The 18,366-nt window shown below is 47.7% G+C and overlaps 1 protein-coding gene across 12 annotated transcripts in view; it reads left to right on the top strand.

Moving 5' to 3' along the window:
* The window catches only part of EIF4G1 (eukaryotic translation initiation factor 4 gamma 1), a 1,670,216-nt gene that overhangs the window by 1,220,477 nt on the left and 431,373 nt on the right, over nucleotides 1-18,366 (top strand). For all 12 annotated transcript variants that reach the window (XM_069618798.1, XM_069618805.1, XM_069618804.1 and 9 more), the window contains one exon: nucleotides 12,334-12,462. In XM_069618798.1, the coding sequence (XP_069474899.1) occupies nucleotides 12,334-12,462 (129 nt within the window). The remainder of the gene's footprint in view (nucleotides 1-12,333; nucleotides 12,463-18,366) is intronic.

The raw sequence follows: 18,366 nt of genomic DNA, 5'->3' as shown, positions 1-18,366 counted from the left end.
GGCTAAAAACCGTGGTCATCTTAGACGCCACACTTTACTTCTCTGCTCTCTGCATCTCATCCAAAACAGGACTGCAAGACTTATCCTTGGCCTCAAGACCAGGGATCGTATCTCTCCAGGACTGTAATCTCAGCACTGGCTCCCAATGGCGGTGAGGATTAAGTTCAAAACACTCTGCTTTGTCCACAAGGCCTTCTGCGTCCTGAGACCTCAATACCTTTAACTCTCTCTTACTAAAAATCTTCCTTCTCTAGCTCTTCGCTCATCCGCCTCCAATCCCCTCAGGGTCAGTTGCTTCTCCAAGCAGCGAGTTGGTGGTAGATCTTTGTTCGGCTGGGGCCTCCCTCTGGAACAGTCTCCCTGCCTCTCTGAAACCTGAGGAGAACCATCTCTGGTTCCAGAAGCACCACAAGACCTTCCTCTTTGCTTCTGCTTTCTCTCCTCCTCCCCTGCTGATCTCCTGGCTGAATCTGAAACTGCACTGGTTACCTGGCTACCCTCTGATCTCAGGCCCAGGTCCCCTCCCTGCCAGTTGCATCCATGCACTGCCCCCCTGGCAACCCTTGCACTTGGGGACTGTTTATCTCCCTACAGCCCGCGCTAGCACTTGACCCCTGATGTCTGCACTTACCCTTACCACCAGCTGGCCGTACTTTTATTTGTCTATTTTGTTTACTGTTATCCTATGTACTGCACTGCCCCCTCCCCTTTCCTCCTCCCCTGCACTTACGCTATCTCATTGTCACCTGTCCTAGTAGGATCGTTATCCGTTTCCCTCCTCCCTTGCCTTGTCGTGCCTTGAAACACTTGTGCAGAGGTGCGTTATAAATGCCATTTCTGATGTTTGTTAATCTGCTTACAATCACATTCCGTGCATAGTCCGACATCCAGTGGTATTCACAGAGTATTGCATCTTGTCTTTCGAGAATCGAAAGAGGACGTCGACATGGGCGTGCCTGTAACACTATCCCTACGTAACGCGGAGTGTACCCAAGATCCCTCGCGCGTCAAGGTGCCTCAGATTGGTTTTTTGCTGCCCAGCATACTGGTCGCCTTATGCGGAGCTAGTCAGTGACATTGCCTATTGTCCCTTCGACCTTTGGTTGAATGGTTATAAAATAATTCAGATCACCCTATCCGTCCCTTATTTCGACGGCTGTTCCAGATCTCCACCGTAGACCTTCTGAATTTCGACGGACGGAAATCCAGTCGGCGATGCCAACCACGTGGCCGGGCCTTCCGCCGGCCTACACAGTAGGGAGAGTGGGGTCAGGGTGGACATTTCTATACAATCTGATAATGCCTTTCCTTCCTCTTTCCCTTGGTCTTCATCACTCTATCCATCCTCAGCTATAGAGAGGACTCCATTTAGGTTTTGCCCCATTTGTAAAGGCAAATTTCCCTGGAAAGACTATCACAAACGGTGTAACCGTTGCTTGCCCCTCGATCACAACGAAGTAGGATGCGTGGCTTGTATGCTCCTGTGTCCTAAGACATTAAAGGAGTGCAAAGTTGAGCGGTGGGCAGCCTACGGGATGTCGAAGGCCGAGTTCTCTCCTGCTGCCGCAGCCACCATATGTGACGACGGCAAGTGACAATTGGACCTCCGAACCGGAGGTGGTTGACCTTTCAATGGAACGCTCTTGTTACGCATCGTCTGTCCCTGGCCCCGCCAGCCACGGCTCAGGCACTGCTATGGGGAAGCCACACCCCGGCGACAAAGACAAACATTTACACAGCACTAACCACACAACCCCAAGTCAATATTCGGCCAAGTCGAAGACTTCAATGCCAATGGTTACACCGGAAGTTCCAGCGGCACCCGCCGACTGTCGGGATCAGCAGCCCTCCCCGCAGCCGCATATGCGCCTAGCGACCGGGCCATCAAAAAAAAGGGCGCTACCTCCAATATCCCGGGTTCCATAGACGCATCACAAGAAGGCGTCCAGCAACAGCAGGGTTCCAGTTCCGCTGAAGAAGGCGGCCGCCGAAGGCAAGGCCCCGGCACCGCCAAGGAAGGCAGCCAGAATGGCGAGGCCCTGCTCTGCCGAAAAAAGACTCCTTCACAATCGCAGGCTGAAGCTACACGCCTCCCTTCTGCAGAGGACGTCTCCGACAGCATAGCAAGAATTGTTTCCGCCGATTCTCAAACGACAGTCAAGGGATTCTTTGAGGCCTTGGGAAAAGGCCAAGGATCCATCGAGATCCTAGCATAGCCTAAGGGTAGTACCGGAACCCTTCTATAAGCAGAAAGAGAGGTTCTCTGAGGACGAAGAAGGGATGTCTTCGACGTTGAGACAAAAATCGCAACGTTTTGCGACCGTGGTTTCAAGAACCTTTTCCGCCTCAAGACCATTCTAGGTCTTCTGTTAGGACTAGAGAGAAATTTGAAAACCTTGTGGAAAGACTGTACAGGTTTGTTGCACGTTCAGAAGAACCCACACCAAGAGGACCACGGGATGAGAGCCCTTCGGACCCTGTAGCAAAATTCCCAAGGCTTTTTGACCCCTCTCTGGAACAGGATGTATACACCCATGACCTCACTGAAGACATTCCTGCAGACACTCAGGATGAGGATCAATTCACTGTTAGGGAGAATTCTCAGTTATGGCTAATTTCCCTCACCTAGTGAGTCCCCCAGCATCTTTGCTGGACTTCTGGAGTTTTTGTTTTCCACTTGGTAAGAGTGCGCTTTTCCCCCCACCCTTACCTATGTTTTGCTATGTGTTTCTACCTGTTTTTGTGATTGTGGACTCTGAAGTACACAACTTCAGTAACCCTTTCTTTTTGTGTCGCACAGCACCTTCAGTGCTGTGGCACAGGGTTGTCTTAGACTTCCCTCAACTCCATTTCTCAGGCAACTACTGTCCCCAGAAAAGGGTAAAGTTACCATTAACTTTACTTTGTCAATCTACCACAGATCCAGTGCACCCCATCTTCCATGGAGCACTGGAAAGGGTTAACTGGTATCCCTTTTTATCTGTACCTCCTAGAGCATTGTTTCGCTCTTTTAACATTTAGACTTGGCTGGTGGCAGTGGTATCTACCCTAACTTTTCTACCGCGATTATATTAGCTAAACGTGGTACTGTTCTTGGCTCTTATATTAGCCTCGAACATAAACCCGCTTGACCAAATCGTCTTTCTTTTAGCTCCGGTTGGGTTTATTCGCCATTTCTTTTTGTTAAAGTCCTTTTGTGTTTTACTTTGCGCGGCAAACTAGGTTAGCCTTCTTTAACTGTCTTTTGGCAGGCTTCTGCCTCTGGGTGTCTAGGTGGGCTGAATGTGAGGGAGGGGTGTAGTCACCCCCTGCACAGGGTATCCTAGGAAACCCAAGTCGCACTTTGTCATGATTGGCCAGGGTAGTTGTCCGGGCTGGACAGCCTCCCTGCTGGGTGATTGACAGCCAGGCTGCGTGAATGGGGGTTTTTCGCATAAAAGGCAGGTCGCTTGGGCTAGAAGTCAGTCGCCACTGGAAATGCAAGGAACCGAAGAGAAGCGGAGAGAACGACGGCTGCTGCAACTACCCCGTCCCGGTGAGGCCCTGCTGCAGTCCTGAGCTATCTGCGCGTCAACGGCTCGGAAGATCCAGTCCGGAGTCTTCTTCCCTTGAGCTTAGTGGGGATAACCACCTCATCTTCTACAGCCAGAGGATCCTCTTCCGTGGTCAAAATCGCTGCACACTGCTGTAGTGGTCCGGATAGCCACCTGAAGAGCCTCTCCTGTTTTTAAGGAGTGCACCTTTTATTCCTTGTCGCTGCTGCCGGCTTCATACCTGTGTGGTGCAGATCCCCTTCAGACGTCCTCCTTCACAACGAAGCTCCAGGAATCGTGGGTCTGAGGGAAACCAACAGGAACAACTGCCAGGGCACCAGCTGCACCATTAGAACAAGGTACGGTGTTCTGTTGAGGAAACTGGGTGAATCCCTTTTTCTTCATTTCCAAGGCTTGCCCTCGTCTTCCCTCCTTGTGACTTTTGCTTCCGAACATTGACAATATCGAAGTACTTTTGGCTGTTGAATCGTGAGCTGTCTGTGTGATTTTCGGCAACTGGCCCCGGTGTCTTTCAACCCTGGCTCTGGCCCTTTGACTTTTGAACTCCTGAGTGTTTCTTGATTCTGCCTGCCTAACCAAAATATTGCCTGATTTTTTTGCCTCCAACTCCCTCTGGGTATCTCGGGTGCCAAGTGTGTTTTGCCCTGGTAGCATTTCATGTCACGGATACGCGTTTGTTTAGTAGACTGAACTGTCAGTGATCGCAATCGTATTCGCGGTAATGTGTTTTGTTCGTATCACCAGTTCATTCAAACACAGGGTACTTAACTTTGAGACTTTTACTGTACAAAGTGAATTGGTTAGTTGTAGTATATTTAACGTGTGGTTTTCATTTGAGTTTAATAGAAGTGTTGTGTTTATAACGAATGGTTTAAAAATACATGTACTTATATTTTACTACCTGAATCCTTGAGTCAGTGTTGGCTTGAGTCACAGTAATTGTGGTCCCTTTGTGTAATCTCTGCTACTGCTCATATACTCTTGAGATAAGCCTGGCTGCTCTGCCACTGCTACCACGCTGACCTAGTACAGGCTTGTACCAAAGGTAAAACTTGTATTGCCACCTGTAGTATTGTGTGTAGTGTAGTGGTCCCTAAGGGCACTGCACAGGATTCTGCCTAACATTCGCCAATCCTGAGGACATGCATGATCCCATAGAAGGCTGTGAAGAGAACCCAGATATGGGTGACTCTCAACCATGCCAGTCTCCAGATCCACAAGATCCTGATGCCCTATCTTTGGATTCCCCCCCAGACCAGCCCCACTAGACAACCCTCGCCAGTGGATGATCAATTGACGTTTAACGTCAAGTTGCGCAAAGCAGCGCAACACTTTCCACAGATGAAGCTGTCCCTGAAGCTGACTTCATGGAGGACATCCTCAAAGAGAAGCTGCCAGCCATCCAGGCTATTCCTCTCCTAAATTCAATTAAAACACGTCTGTCTCCCTCCTTATCAACACCTGCTCTCACAAGAGGTGTTAACCCAAGAATAGAAAAACCTTTGCCTTTATATCAGAGGTCACTCCACCCCATACACTCTGGTGGTGACTACTACAAGAAAGAGGGCAGGGGTCCCTCTGTCAACTGGCGAGGCACCCCCCCTGATAAGGAAGGTAAAAAATGTTACGCCCTTGGGAAGAGGGTCACGGCCGCAACAGCGTTTTCAACATGTATTGCTAACACAACCTTATTGGCCAGCTACGCGGATGCTCAGTGGGCCTTGCTACAAGAAGACCTACAAGAGGTTCCCGAACCACTTCAAACTTGTCTCCTGACCACAGTCACTGAGGGCAGGCAAGGGAACCAAAGCATACTGATGAACACTTTGGATTCTGCTGAGACAGCTGGTCGATCCCTGGCTCAGGGCACACTCCTGAAGAGACGTGCGTGGCTACGGAACTCTGGATTCAAGCCAGAGACGCAAGCTAAATACACCCGTGGAAGAATCCAACCTGTTTGAGAAGGCGGTCGACGAGGCCTTAGAGACAGCAAAAAAGGAGCATGTCACCCTAAACCAGATTACACAAAGACCCTCTACAAGATGAGGATCTGGGTCTAGACCGCTTTTTCGTGGCCAACGCTTCGCTCAGCAACAGTGCACCTCGGGAAACAATTGGTCCTCTCCACAAGGAACCAGTGGATACACCACCGTGTATCCCCAGAGGGGTCAGCGTTGTGGGAAAGGAAGGGGCCGGAACTCTACCCTGCGAGGCTCCCCGGCCTCAGATTTAAAATGACCCGAAGATTGCATCAGCCTCCTCTCATGCCTCCCCGGTCGGGGGCCGGCTAACATCATTCCTTCAGGCATGGGCGGGGATAACTACAGACCAGTGGGTTCTAAAGACCGTGGCCCACGGGTACTGTATAGAGTTCAACCAGTCCCCAACATTCAGACCTCCACAAGCAAGACGACTGACACCAGACCACCTTCGTATCCTTCAGGAAGTCGAGACACTACAAGAAAAGGGAGCCATGGAAGTCGTACCTCTGTCACAGGTAAAAGAAGGTATTTAGTCAGTGTACTGCCTTGTACCCAAAAAGGATCTAACCATGCGCCCTGTATTATATCTGCGTCCAGCGAACAAATTTGTAAGGCCATGAAGTTCTGCATGGTCACTCTGCAGGAAGTAATTCCCCCTGCTATCACTGGGATTACATGGCAACACTGGACATGAAAGATGCATACTTTTAAATTTCAATGTTGCCAGCGCACAGAAAATACCTCAGATCTTATGATACAAGACAAGCATTATCAGTTCAAAGTACTACCCTTTGGCATAGCCTCTGCACCAAGGGTATTTACAAAGGTACTAGCGGTGGCAGCAGCACATCTGCGCAGGCATTCCATCCGGGTTTATCCTTACGACCGCTGGCTCATAACGGGAGACTCTTACGAAACCTGTCTGTCAAATACCCAAAAGACAATAAATCTTTTATTCAGTCTGGGATTCTCTATCGACAAGAAAAAATCCAGCCTAGACCCCGTTAGTTCAAGCAGTTTCTAGGGGCTCTAATTCGAACATAAGACGTCCTAGTCTTACCCTCCAACGAGAGGGTTCAAAACATGCTGTTTGAGATCAGTCGGTATGTAACCGGTCGAGAGGTAACTGTACGCAAAGCCATGTGACTGTTAATAATGATGGCATACTGCATTTATCTAGTTCCTCACGCGCGCCTGCACATGGTCCCATCCAAGAGTTGCTCAACAGCCAGTGGTGTCAGGCCAACCGACCATGGGACGATCTTGTGGTTGTCTCGCCAGCCCTCGTTCTCTCTGCCGTGGTGGTCCAGGGAAAACCTCTTGACGGGAAAGGCCTTCACCACCCCCTCAGTAGAAGCCACACTCACGACGGACGCATCTCTCACTGGGTGCAGGGGCTCACCTACTTCAGCAGACGCGCACAGCGTGTGGTCCCCAGAAGTAAATCTGTTGGCGCTATTAGCTGTATTCAAAGCACTGAATGCCTTTCAGACACAGCTGCTGGGAAAGACAGTCCTGATCCTCATAGAGAGAACCACGGCCATGTACTACCCAAACAAGCAAGGGGGCATGCTCTCTCCAGGGCTATCCAAGCTGTCCCAAAACATTTCAAAATGGGCTCTCAAACACAGGGTGTTTCTGTTGTCCCAACACGTTCCAGGGGAACTCTATCTTCTCGCGGATGTGCTCAGCAGAGACTTCCCACTGCCCGTAGAGTACGAATGCTGACTACACAAAGACATATTTATTTGATTTGTATAGCGCACATCTGCCCAGGGGCATCGTGGCGCTGAAAGCAATCTTACTTGTTACAGGCATACATGGGATAGATATAGATAGATATAGATAGATATAGATAGATATAGATAGATATAGATAGATATAGATAGATATAGATAGATATAGATAGATATAGAGAGGGAGAGATAGATATAGATAGATATAGATAGATATAGAGAGAGAGAGATAGATAGAGAGAGATAGTTGTGCTTATTTACATACAGTTGTGAAAATACAGTAGGAAAGGTGGGGTGGAGTTGGTTAAACAGCGTGGTTTTGAGTAGTCTGTGGAAGACATGGTATGAGTTTTCGTTCCTAAGCGCGGTGGGGAGTGCGTTCCAGTTTTTGGGTGCTAGGTGTTGAAAGCTAGACCCCCCGGCTTTGCTTCTTTTGAATGTGGGTACGTAGGTCTGGTTGGTCACATGTCACCTTGTGGGTCTAGTGGATGTTTTAAGGGTGATTCTTTCAGAAAGATACGGCGAAGCGTTGGTGGAAAGGCATCTGTGGGTGTTGGCCATAGATTTGAATAGTATCCGTTCTTTTATTGGTAACCAGTGGGCTTCTTTTCTGGCTTGGGAGATGTGCTCCCTTTTAGGGATGCTTAGAGCATTGTTTTGTGTGACTTGCATTTTTTTTAGGTTTTGTGCAGACGTGCCCAAAAAGAGAGCATTGCAATAGTCCAATTTGGTACCTACTGTGGCCCTAGCTACGGTCAGGCAGTTTTTAGTGGATAGGAAGGGTTTAACGGCGTTGATTATCTTAGTGGTGAGTGCGGCAGAGGAGGCTATGGCATTGACTTGTCGTGTCATGGAGAGTAGAGTCAAGGTATACTCCTAGCGTTTTTACTGCAGTGGAGACTGTGATGGTGGAGTTATCTATGTTGTACTGCGGTGGGAGTTTGTTTAGTGTTTCTTTGGTGCCAACTAGTAGGATCTCCGTTTTGTCCCCGTTTAGGCAGAGGCCGTTGGCTGCCATCCAGGTTTGGATGGCTCTATAGATCTTGGTTAATGCCGCTGCGTCTTGTTCATAGACCCCTTTGAGAGGGAGCAGGACTTGCGTGTCGTCAGCATAATTGGTGTATGCTAGGTGACGATGGTCCAAGTCATTGTACAGTGGGAGAGTGTAGAAGTTGTATAGGGTGGGTGCAGTGCAGGACCCTTGTTGGACGCCACAGTGGATAGTGGTGGGGGTAGCGCTCGCAGAGTCTGAAAAGACTTGCATAAGTCGACCCTCGAGGAATGATTTGACCCAGGAGATGGCTTCTGGCGAGAAGTGGGCTTCATTTTTGAGTTGCGTGCCTAAAATATCGTGATTTACCAGGTCAAAGGCAGCAGATGGGTCTAGCAGGAGTGCAGGTTTGCCTTTGTCCATGATGTCATTTAGTTGGATTTTGAGATCTAGTAGGGCCGATTCGGTCCCATGTCCCGGGCGGAAACCAGATTGCCTTTTTCCTAAAATGCGTTTTTCTTCCAGGTATTGCTGTATTTGTGTGTAGGCAATTTTGTCGAGGATCTTGAGCAGGAAGGGAACGGTTGTGATGGGTCTATAGTTGTTGGCGTTTTCGGGATCTAGAGTAGGTTTTTTGAGAAGAGGGCGCACCCAAGCTTCTTTTAGGCTGGTTGGGACCGAGTTTGTGTTGAAGGATGCATTGATTTTAAGAAATGGTGCTAGTGTTTCTATGCAGTCTTTAACTAGTTTAGCGGGGCAGGCGTCGCCTTTACAATTAGGTTTGATTCTGTTAACGATATCGACTACCTCTTTTTCTGAGACTTCTCTAAATTTGAATGGCGTAAAGAGATTTGTCTTTATGTTCTCAGTCAGTTTCCGTATGGGATGCTTATAGGATGTGCTGAGTGAGATTTTTGTGATGGTCTAGGATTTTTGCTTGGAGGAGTTAAATTTTGTTTGAGGGCGGACTGTATGGTGTTACACCAAGCTTGGTCCTTAACCTCTTGAGACTTAGTAGCCGGTGTGGATAGTTCCTTGAAGATGGACGAAAAGCTCTTTGGATTCTGAGGTGGCGTTAGAGATTCTTTCATTGTAGGACGCGGATTTGGCTGATATACTTATTTTTGTATTGGGTGGCCAGTGATTTGTAGGAGGATAGCGAGGATGCGTTGGGCGCACTTTGCCATAAGTTTAGGGCTTTGCGTTTTTTGTTTCGGAATTCTTTTAGTTCTGCTGAGAACCAAGTATTGGAGTGTTTGGTATGTTTTGATTTTTTTTTCTTTTGTAGAGGGGCGATGATATCTATGACAGTGCTAATGGTGGATTTGTAGAGATCCGCCAGTGCAGCTGGGTCTGATGTGGCAGGGAGGTTAGTAGTGAGGGTGTCTAGGTAGGGTGAGATATTTTCTCTGGTGATGTTCTTGGCGCTTCTGGCTAGGGCTGGAGGTGCTGGCTTGAGTTTTTTACCGAGTTGTTGGGTGTAGGGATGAGGAAATGAATGAGAAAGTGGTCGGACCATGGGGTCCAACGTTTTCGCACAATGGGGCTTCCCAGAGATAGTCTTGTTCGCAACTCTGGAGAGCGCTCAATGCAAAGATTACGCCTCCAGGTACCCCCAGAACCGATCCAAGGTGAACGGTCTCTGGATAACATGGTCAGGGAAATGTTTACGCTTTCCCCCCGAATCCCCTACTCAACAAGATAGTGCACAAGATGAACCAGTCACCATGATGTTGGTGGCCCCGCCAACCCTAGTTCTCTCACCTGATGGGACATGTCCCCATCTCCTCCAATGAAACTGCCTGGCCCGTACAACATGCTATCTCAGGACAAGGGGGAAACTCTGCACCCATTACCGCAAACTCTGACCTTGGCGCCCTGGCTCCTGAGGTCATAGAGTTCGGTCATCTCCAACTTCCTAAGAGATGCATGGACATACTTAAGGAGGCCAGGAAACCTAACACTCGATATTGCTACTCCAGTAAATGGAAGCGCTTTATCTGGTGTGAATCCAAGGGCGTCAATCCAATTGACTGCTCTCCTAAACACATTGCATTGTACCTGACTCACTTACTAGATTCAGGCCTGATTTTTAATTCCCTGAAAGTTCACTTGGCTGCCCTCTCAGCCTACACAACGTCCCAACAAAAGGTGGTGTGGTGGAAAATACCAGTTAAGGCTTTCATGGAAGGGGTTAAAAGTATTCATCCCCCTATTTTAACCCGGATGGGACCTAATTGTGGTATTGACTAGCCTTACGGGGGTCTCCTTTTGAACCTATGCATAAGGCAGTCCTCAAGGATCTTTCCTATAAAACACCCTTCCTAGAGGCTATCACTTCTATTAGAAGAGTTGGTGAACTACAGGCCCTTTCAAGTCTAGTCCCTTTCGTTACAGTCCAGAGATAAGGTGGTTCTGTGCACTCGCCCTCGATTTGCACCTACATTTATTTCCAAGTTCAATCAATTGAACTACCTACTTTCTTCCAGAACTCCACTTACGTGGCTGAAAGAAGCCTACACACGCAAGATGTGCACACGGCAGTCCTGTTTTACCTGAAAAGAACTAGACTGCTAAGAAAGGCTAACCAGTTTTTGTTTCAGTGGCACCTGGTAGAGGGGGAGATCCTGGCTCTAAATCAGCCATCTCTAGGTTAATTGTCAATTGCATCACACTATGTTTCTCTCATGCAAAGAGGGAACTGCCCTTCAACCCTAGAGCACATTCTACTCGAGGTACTGGGGCTTCCATAGCATTCATTGCAAATGTTCCCCTTGAGTCCATTTTCAAAGCGGCAACCTGGAGTTCTGTACACCTTTACAAAACACCATTGCTTACTCATTCTAGGTCTGATTTTCAGGTGGGACAAGCAGTACTACGACATCTTTTCACTACTGTTCCTTCTCACAACCCACCTCCAACTCCGGGTACTGCTCGCTAGTCTATGCACAGCATGTGATTCTAGGCATATTAACAAGCATCAGATGATATGCATTACTTAGCGTAAAAGCATTTCTGAGGATTGTATCTGCTTAGATTCACATGCGCCCACCCTTCCTCCCCGCTCGGGTGGAAGGAACATGGACGTCTTACTACTTTCTCTTTTATGTGCTCACTCACGATAGTACTTAGGCTCCCTCATGGCAGAAAAAATACAATCGGAGAGACCTCGACGCATGAGGGATCTTGGGTAAACAACACGTCAAATTAGGGATAGTGTAACGGGCACACCCATGTCGACGTCCCCTTTCGATCCTTGAAAGACAAGATGCAATACTCTGCGGTTACCACTGGATGTCAGACTACATGCACAGCATGTGAATCTAAGCAGATACAATCAAATGCTTTTACGGTAAGTAATGCATATCATCTTATGATAAAGTTAGGATATTGTACTTGTGCTTGGTTCCCTTCATTTTTTCATCGACAGTACTTGCCTGCATTCTTGATACGTTATTACTTTAGTAAGTGAAACTAAGGGTGATAGTATATATTTGTATTATCGAGTGTTTGATGTTACCACCTCCTAATCGAATTTTTCAGTGTCCTAAATAAATTAACTGCATTTGTATTGCTCACTGTTTGAGTTCAATTGTTTTGTTCTCTACTGTGGACTCACTGAGTGCCCATGACTGCACTCGCACTCTCATGAGACCAAGCTCTCCATTGCTACCTTGATTGGGTTTTGGCTAAAGGCTCAAAGCTCCCTGTTCACTATAACTAGAGTAGTCTTCTAAAATCTGTCGACCCATGTCCGTTTCTAGAAATGAAGCTAATCACCCTGAACGTTTTCCTTCACCTCGCTCCCGTCTTGAGATTTTATGCTTGAAAGCCCTCTTGTATTTAACTGCAGGAACGTTGGGGAATATACACCAGAGGTGCTGATTGATTTTCCTGAATCCTAATCATAAGGTCAGGGAGAGTCTTGAATCCACTCCTGTCTTGTGTTTTGATAGCAATTCAAGTTGAAATATAGAAGTGTTGCCCTACGCGAGATCCCCAAAACTGTAGGTCTTGTTTAGCTTCCTTTTCTCAATGTGTTTGATTTTCTTTCCTCTTGTACATATCAGGTCCAGTCAACCAAGGCTGCTCCGCCTCGCCCCCTGGATGCTGCCAGAATTGCAGGAATGAACACTGGTCCCGACTTCACCCCATCATTTGCCAACTTGCCACGCCAGCCAATGACCAGTCGAGGACCAGTAAGTATCTGCCTGCTTAGCTAAATATCTAGCATCAAAATTCCATACATGTGGGGCAAGTTCGAATTGCTAAATTTAGTTCATTAATTTCATGGGAGCTTCTTCAACAAAACCTCATTGGAGTCTCGTTCTTATTTTAATTTGTGCAGTTTGGTAGTTTGTGGGACGGAGCTACCTATGCTTACATTATGCAATGATAACATCAAAGTGTTGTCACAGAGCTGGCAGTCCTGGGCAAGCCAACATCGGGGTTTGTAGATTTGTCAAAAGATCTTCGAGGTAGACACGTTTTTGAGCTTTTTTTTGCTTGCTCTAATCTTGCTAATAGTCTTCAATTGTATTTGTGACAAATATCTGAGGATGTCGGCGCTTGTGGAGGAGTGTGTGTACTGTACACGTAGGGTAGGGATTGTGACCGGAACGCCCACTTTCAACACAAATTTTCAGTCTTGAAAATAAAAAAACATTTGATACTTTGCATTTGACTCTGGATGCCGTCATATGCTAAGCATGTGATTCTAAGCAGGTACAAGCCACAGAAAGATTACTGGCTGACTGCCTGTAGACTTAGATGGGCACCAAATGGGCAGCTAGCCCACTGGAGCCATGATCTGTTATGTCTTATGCAGAGATGAGATTAACTTGAATGATAGTCAACAGGCATTTATAGGACAAAGGAGATTAACCTTGGCTGAAGTGCCACAGGGATCTGGGTTCACTTTACCCATTAAAGTAACAGTTCAGGAGTTTTGGAGATGTGGTAGTCTTTTGCAGGTGTGATAGAGGTATGTCTCCTGTTAGCTGATGGTGGCTTTTATAAGGTTGTCCATTGTTGGATTTTTGCTTGAAGTAGAATTGCTTAAATGCATAAAATAATTGGCTGTTTGGTGTCTGTCTATATAGCTTGCTTGGCATACTTCAAATCGCTTTAGTGATCTCGTTTTGCAGACTCTTTTGAGGTCCTTTCTGCAGATTTCTAATGGAGTAGAAGGATGAAGTTCGATCTGTCTTAAGGCGAGCAATCAATAGGATTGACGCCCTTGGTATTGCACCCGTTAACAGCCGGTTAGCCGGTCAAGTGGCACAGCGAGTAGAGCGCTTGCTTTGACATCCGTGCAGAGCCTGCTGATGCAGGTTCGAATCCCGGCGGGGCCAAACTCAGCCTTTCATCCTTCTGAGGTCAATAAATGAGCACCACATACCGTGCATAATAATAAGCAGCGCTCCGATACCTGAGGGTTCGTAGCGCTATATAAATGCCTAGTTATTAACAAATACTCTTCCTTTGGCAAAGAAACCAACCACCAGACATTGTACTCTTGTCTTTACCTAGATTCAGGACTAGTTTTCAATTGTCTAAAGGTCCACTTAGCTGCTTCCTTCACACATCCCTCCACCATCTGTGTACTGTTCACTAGTCTATGCTCAGCATGTGAATCTAAGCAGATACAATCATCAGAAAAACGATTACAGTGAGTAATGCATGTCATTTGCGATCACCATTGCAATATTGAGTTTTAGGGAGCAAAAGATAGGTGAATCAGATCATACTTGATGCTTTGAAAAACAGATTCTCCCAGATGGATGCAGCAAGTCAGGGGTTGCACCAAAATGAAGCTTGTCTCAGGGCTAGTTGGTCCCACCAGCCCAAGGGAAAAAGTCGTCCCATACAGGTCTTCCCAGTTAAAACAAAAATGGGGTCGGCACAGCTGCAGGGCTTCACCAGGCACTTCGCTGTCCAGGATGGTGCTGCTGGCGTCTCTTCACGTCGTCTTTGTCGATTGTTGTCCTCCAGTGGTTGACACTGCCTCTAGTCCCAAAAACCTCGCCTTTTAATCGGGTTCCCATTCATTCACAGCCCTGAGTTGTCTATCGCCCAGCCGGAACAGCCAATCGGAAGGACAAGGATGTTTGGGGACCCTCCGTCACTGCCTGCCTTTCCAGACACACTTGAGCCTGGGCGGCCTTCTGGACTGAAGCCTGCTAAATGCAAAACACACAAAGGACTCAAACCTGATTCAAACAGAGTAAAAGCCCGGAAGAAACTGACAAGAGATGCAAAAAAAGAAGGCAGGGCCATTTTGGGAATAATGGTTCCCCTTTGATGCAGTACTGCAGCTGAGGGATCATCCTGCAGATACATGGCACAAGGTACTAAAAAAGAAACCACTCACACCAGCCATTCAAGCGAGTTAGTGTTACAAAATGCTACATGAGGAATGGATTAAAGGAGTTACTATATAACTCCCCGGCACTTCACATGAAGTGGTGTGTACTGGGCCCACAAAGGAAAAGGTAAGTAATACTGGGGTCATCTTACTATTCTCTTGGGATCGGTAGTTCACCCAAGAAAATGTAGTTCAGGGACTTCTCAGTGCTGCACAAGAGGTGTGGTGTCACAATGCAAAAAGCAGATGCCTATGGAGTTTACCAGACTGCATAAAACAGTAAGAAACACAGAAAATTCTAACGCATGAGTGAGATAAAAGTCCAACTCACACAGGAGTAAAAATTAAAGCCAAGTCCAGAAAACGAGCTGGGGGTCTCTAAGGTTAAAGGGAATTGGCACAGAAATGAAAATGTTCCCTAACACAAGGGATCTACATTGATTTTAATTGCCATTGGAAGTAATGGGCAAAGCTGCACCTTGGATTTCACTCATTAACTTCCCTATCACATTCCCAAAGTACTGCGTGTTAATGTATGCAAATGTGAATCCAAGCAGATTCACAAGCTCAGAAGATAAATATCACTTACCCAGTAACTTTTTTCGAAGGGATTGTGTGCTCCGACGTATTCCTTATCTTTGATAATACGTTTCCAGCTTGCTGGCCTCGGAAACTTTTTCTGTAGAGGGCGCTGCGTGTCGACATCCGCTGAGTCGATGTCAGTCAACGGCCACCGTATCGGCGCTGACGTCACCATGCCAATAAATAGACACTCGCGGCGGCCGTTGCTCAGTTCAGTTTTCCCGCGCTTCAGGAACATCGTTGCTCAATTCAATTCAGTCTAGCGCACTGAAGCCATGATCTGTTATGTCTAATCTACATCTACTCGAAATATACCAACTCGTTCTCAATGGCATCTTCATCGGAACCGACAATGCCGCGATCCGGCTTCAAAAAATGTCGAGATTCTGGTAAAAAAAATTTCGATAACGGATCCACACAGGAGCTTGTGGTGCTTGGGAGCCGAGCACCATTGTTCGGAGTGTGAGGACTGCATGTCCATGACGGTCAAAGCCTTGAAGGAGTGCAAGGGGAAGCTCGAGAGAGGTAAGTCAGTCAAAACATCCTCGAATTTCTTCAGCCGAGGCATTTGTCTCCTTGCCATCAAACATTCCCATTCTAGATCTCGAAGTAGCTCCCACCATTCGTCGATCAAGACACTCAAAGAAGAGACGTCGAAGATCCCCTTCCTCGTCTTCTGTTTCCCCAGAAAGGGTCTCCTGCCCCACAAAACACAGCTCTCAGGCTGAGTGGGAGGAATTCAGTTAGAAAATGTTAAGCGTCTTCGAGAAAGCGGCCTCAACCCCCTCGAAGACAGCTGAGGGTGATACCCCGGGTGAAAAAACCAAAAAATCAAAACGGCACAAGTCGCAGCACCCGGCGAAACATTCCGTCCGAGAGCACCACGGGCCATCGGGTAAGCAGGCACCGTCTTCGCCGTCGGCGAAGATCCCTTCGACGCATGGATCGACGCCGTTGTCGAAGGGTTCTTCGACTCGACGCCGATGAAAGAGAAGACCACGGCTACTCCACAGCCAATGGTGATTCCAAGCGCCTCCGGCACGACGCCGAGACTGTCGTCGATTTCCTAGAGTAGGATCCTGATCCTCTCGAGTTCTTCGAGGCCTCTTCCGGTTTTCTCGACGCCGTTTTCAGCGCCTTCGAAGCCTGTCACATCGGCGTCGACGACATTGACGTTTTCTCACCCAATAATGACGAATTTGGCTCCTTCCGCCTTAGAAAGGGGTTTTATACCATTTCAGAGGTCAGAGTACCCTGGATTCTCTTCAATTTATGAAGAAGGGGAAGATTCTGACCAGGAAACCTTCGGGTTGCAGAGGACCACACTACCTGTTTCAGAGGATTTCACCTCTGAGGAAAGAAGGTTGAAAGACCTACAGGAGTCATTACATGAGGCAAGTGGGCTGGACACTTCCCCAGAAGTGGATTTTGTTAAGCCAGACCCAGGGGAACATGCCGAAACACCCTATAGAACCCTGATGGCAAGAATTATTGAATTCATGGGTTGGTCTGTGCCTTTGCCTGTTTTTCAACAGGATGACCTGACAGACATATTAGACAAAGGTCCACAGGAGGATCCTGTGGTTCCCCTTCCAACAGCCTTACAAAGAAAGATTGCATCTAACTGGGAAACTCCTGAAGTTATCCCTGCTGTCAATAAAAGATTATCAGCCAAGTATAGGGTAGCTGCTGCTTCTGACTCTGAATACTTATCGAAACACCAGACTCCAGAGAGCCTGGTGGTCCAAGCGGCAACTTCATCAAGCAGCAGGACCGCTTACCCTACTGTCCCACAGGATAGAGATGACCAGAGGTACGATTCTATGGCAAAGAAAGTCGTCTCTGCTTGTAATATGTCGTTGAAGTCCATCAACGCCACCTGTAGGCTCGCCAGGTTCAGTCGCACACTGTGGGAGTGTGCTTCATCAGCGGCTGACTGCATACCCGAAGGAGAGGAAAAGGAAGCCTTCCTTAACATTATTAAAGATGGCAAAGATGCTATGTGCGAGTCACTTCAAACTGGCATTGATTCCGCTGACAGTATCACCAGGGCCATGGCGGCAAGTACATCAATCCGCAGGCATGCATGGTTGCGAAAGTCTGGCTTTGCTCATATGCCCTTTGACGGCTCTTCATTATTCGGAAAAAACGGCTGATGACAGTCTGGAAAAGTTGCAGACATCTAAAGCAGCAGCAAAATCTTTAGGAGCTGCTATCCGCCAAACTCCTTTTCGCCCCTCAGAAACCTCTGGGAGAGGAAAGGCCTTTCGCTGCTATTCGGCATTCGGGAAAGTCAGAGGACAGCCGGCTCAAAGAGGCCAAAGGAGATCCACCCGAAGTGGACGGGTCAAAAGTACTAAGACAGCAGCAGGTGCCTTTTTACACTCGGCATCGGCATCAGCTGCCCCCAAACCACTCTGAGGCCTCTCCACACAAGACACCTGTAGGGGGCAGGTTAACTCCAACATCTGACGGAATGGCAGGCTATTACGTCAGATGCTTGGGCATTGGAGACAGTTGCCCATGGTTACTGCCTACCCTTTCTACACATCCCTCAGTCATCCACCGGGGAACAGCTCTCTAAAAGTTCCAGATCCGCTCCTCTTGCAGGAAATTATAGACCTGCTAGAGAAAGGTACCATAGAACCGGTACCTGTAGCGGACAGGAACAAGGGCTGGTACTGCCCCTACTTTCTCATACCAAAGAAGGACGGAGGACTGAGACCCATCCTGGACTTACGAGAATTGAACAAGTTCCTCAGGAAGGACAAGTTCAAGATGGTAACTCTCTCTCGGATCCTTCAGGATGCTTATTTCCATGTGCCAATCCATCTCAAACACAGGAAATACCTGAGGTTCGCAATTGGCGACTCTCATTATCAATTTCGAGTTCTGCCATTTGGGCTGACCTCCGCCCCGAGGGTCTTCACCAAGCTAATGTCGGTAGTGGCTGCGAGTCTAAGGAGGGAATGGATAGTCTACCACTACCTGGACGATTGGCTGATCAAGGCTGTATCTTCGGAACAAGCTCAGACCCAGCTAAATTATGTCTGCCACTTCCTTCACAAACTGGGCTTCTCCCTCAATTTAAAGAAGTCACAGATGATACCATCACAGAGACTCCAGTTCATTGGAGCGGTCCTGGACACTTCCC

This window comes from Ambystoma mexicanum, chromosome 10, assembly GCF_040938575.1.
Source record: "Ambystoma mexicanum isolate Mex_15411 chromosome 10, UKY_AmexF1_1, whole genome shotgun sequence".
NCBI lineage: Eukaryota > Metazoa > Chordata > Amphibia > Caudata > Ambystomatidae > Ambystoma > Ambystoma mexicanum.
Note: the sequence above shows the minus strand (reverse complement) of the source record. Positions and strands in the feature narration are given on the sequence as shown.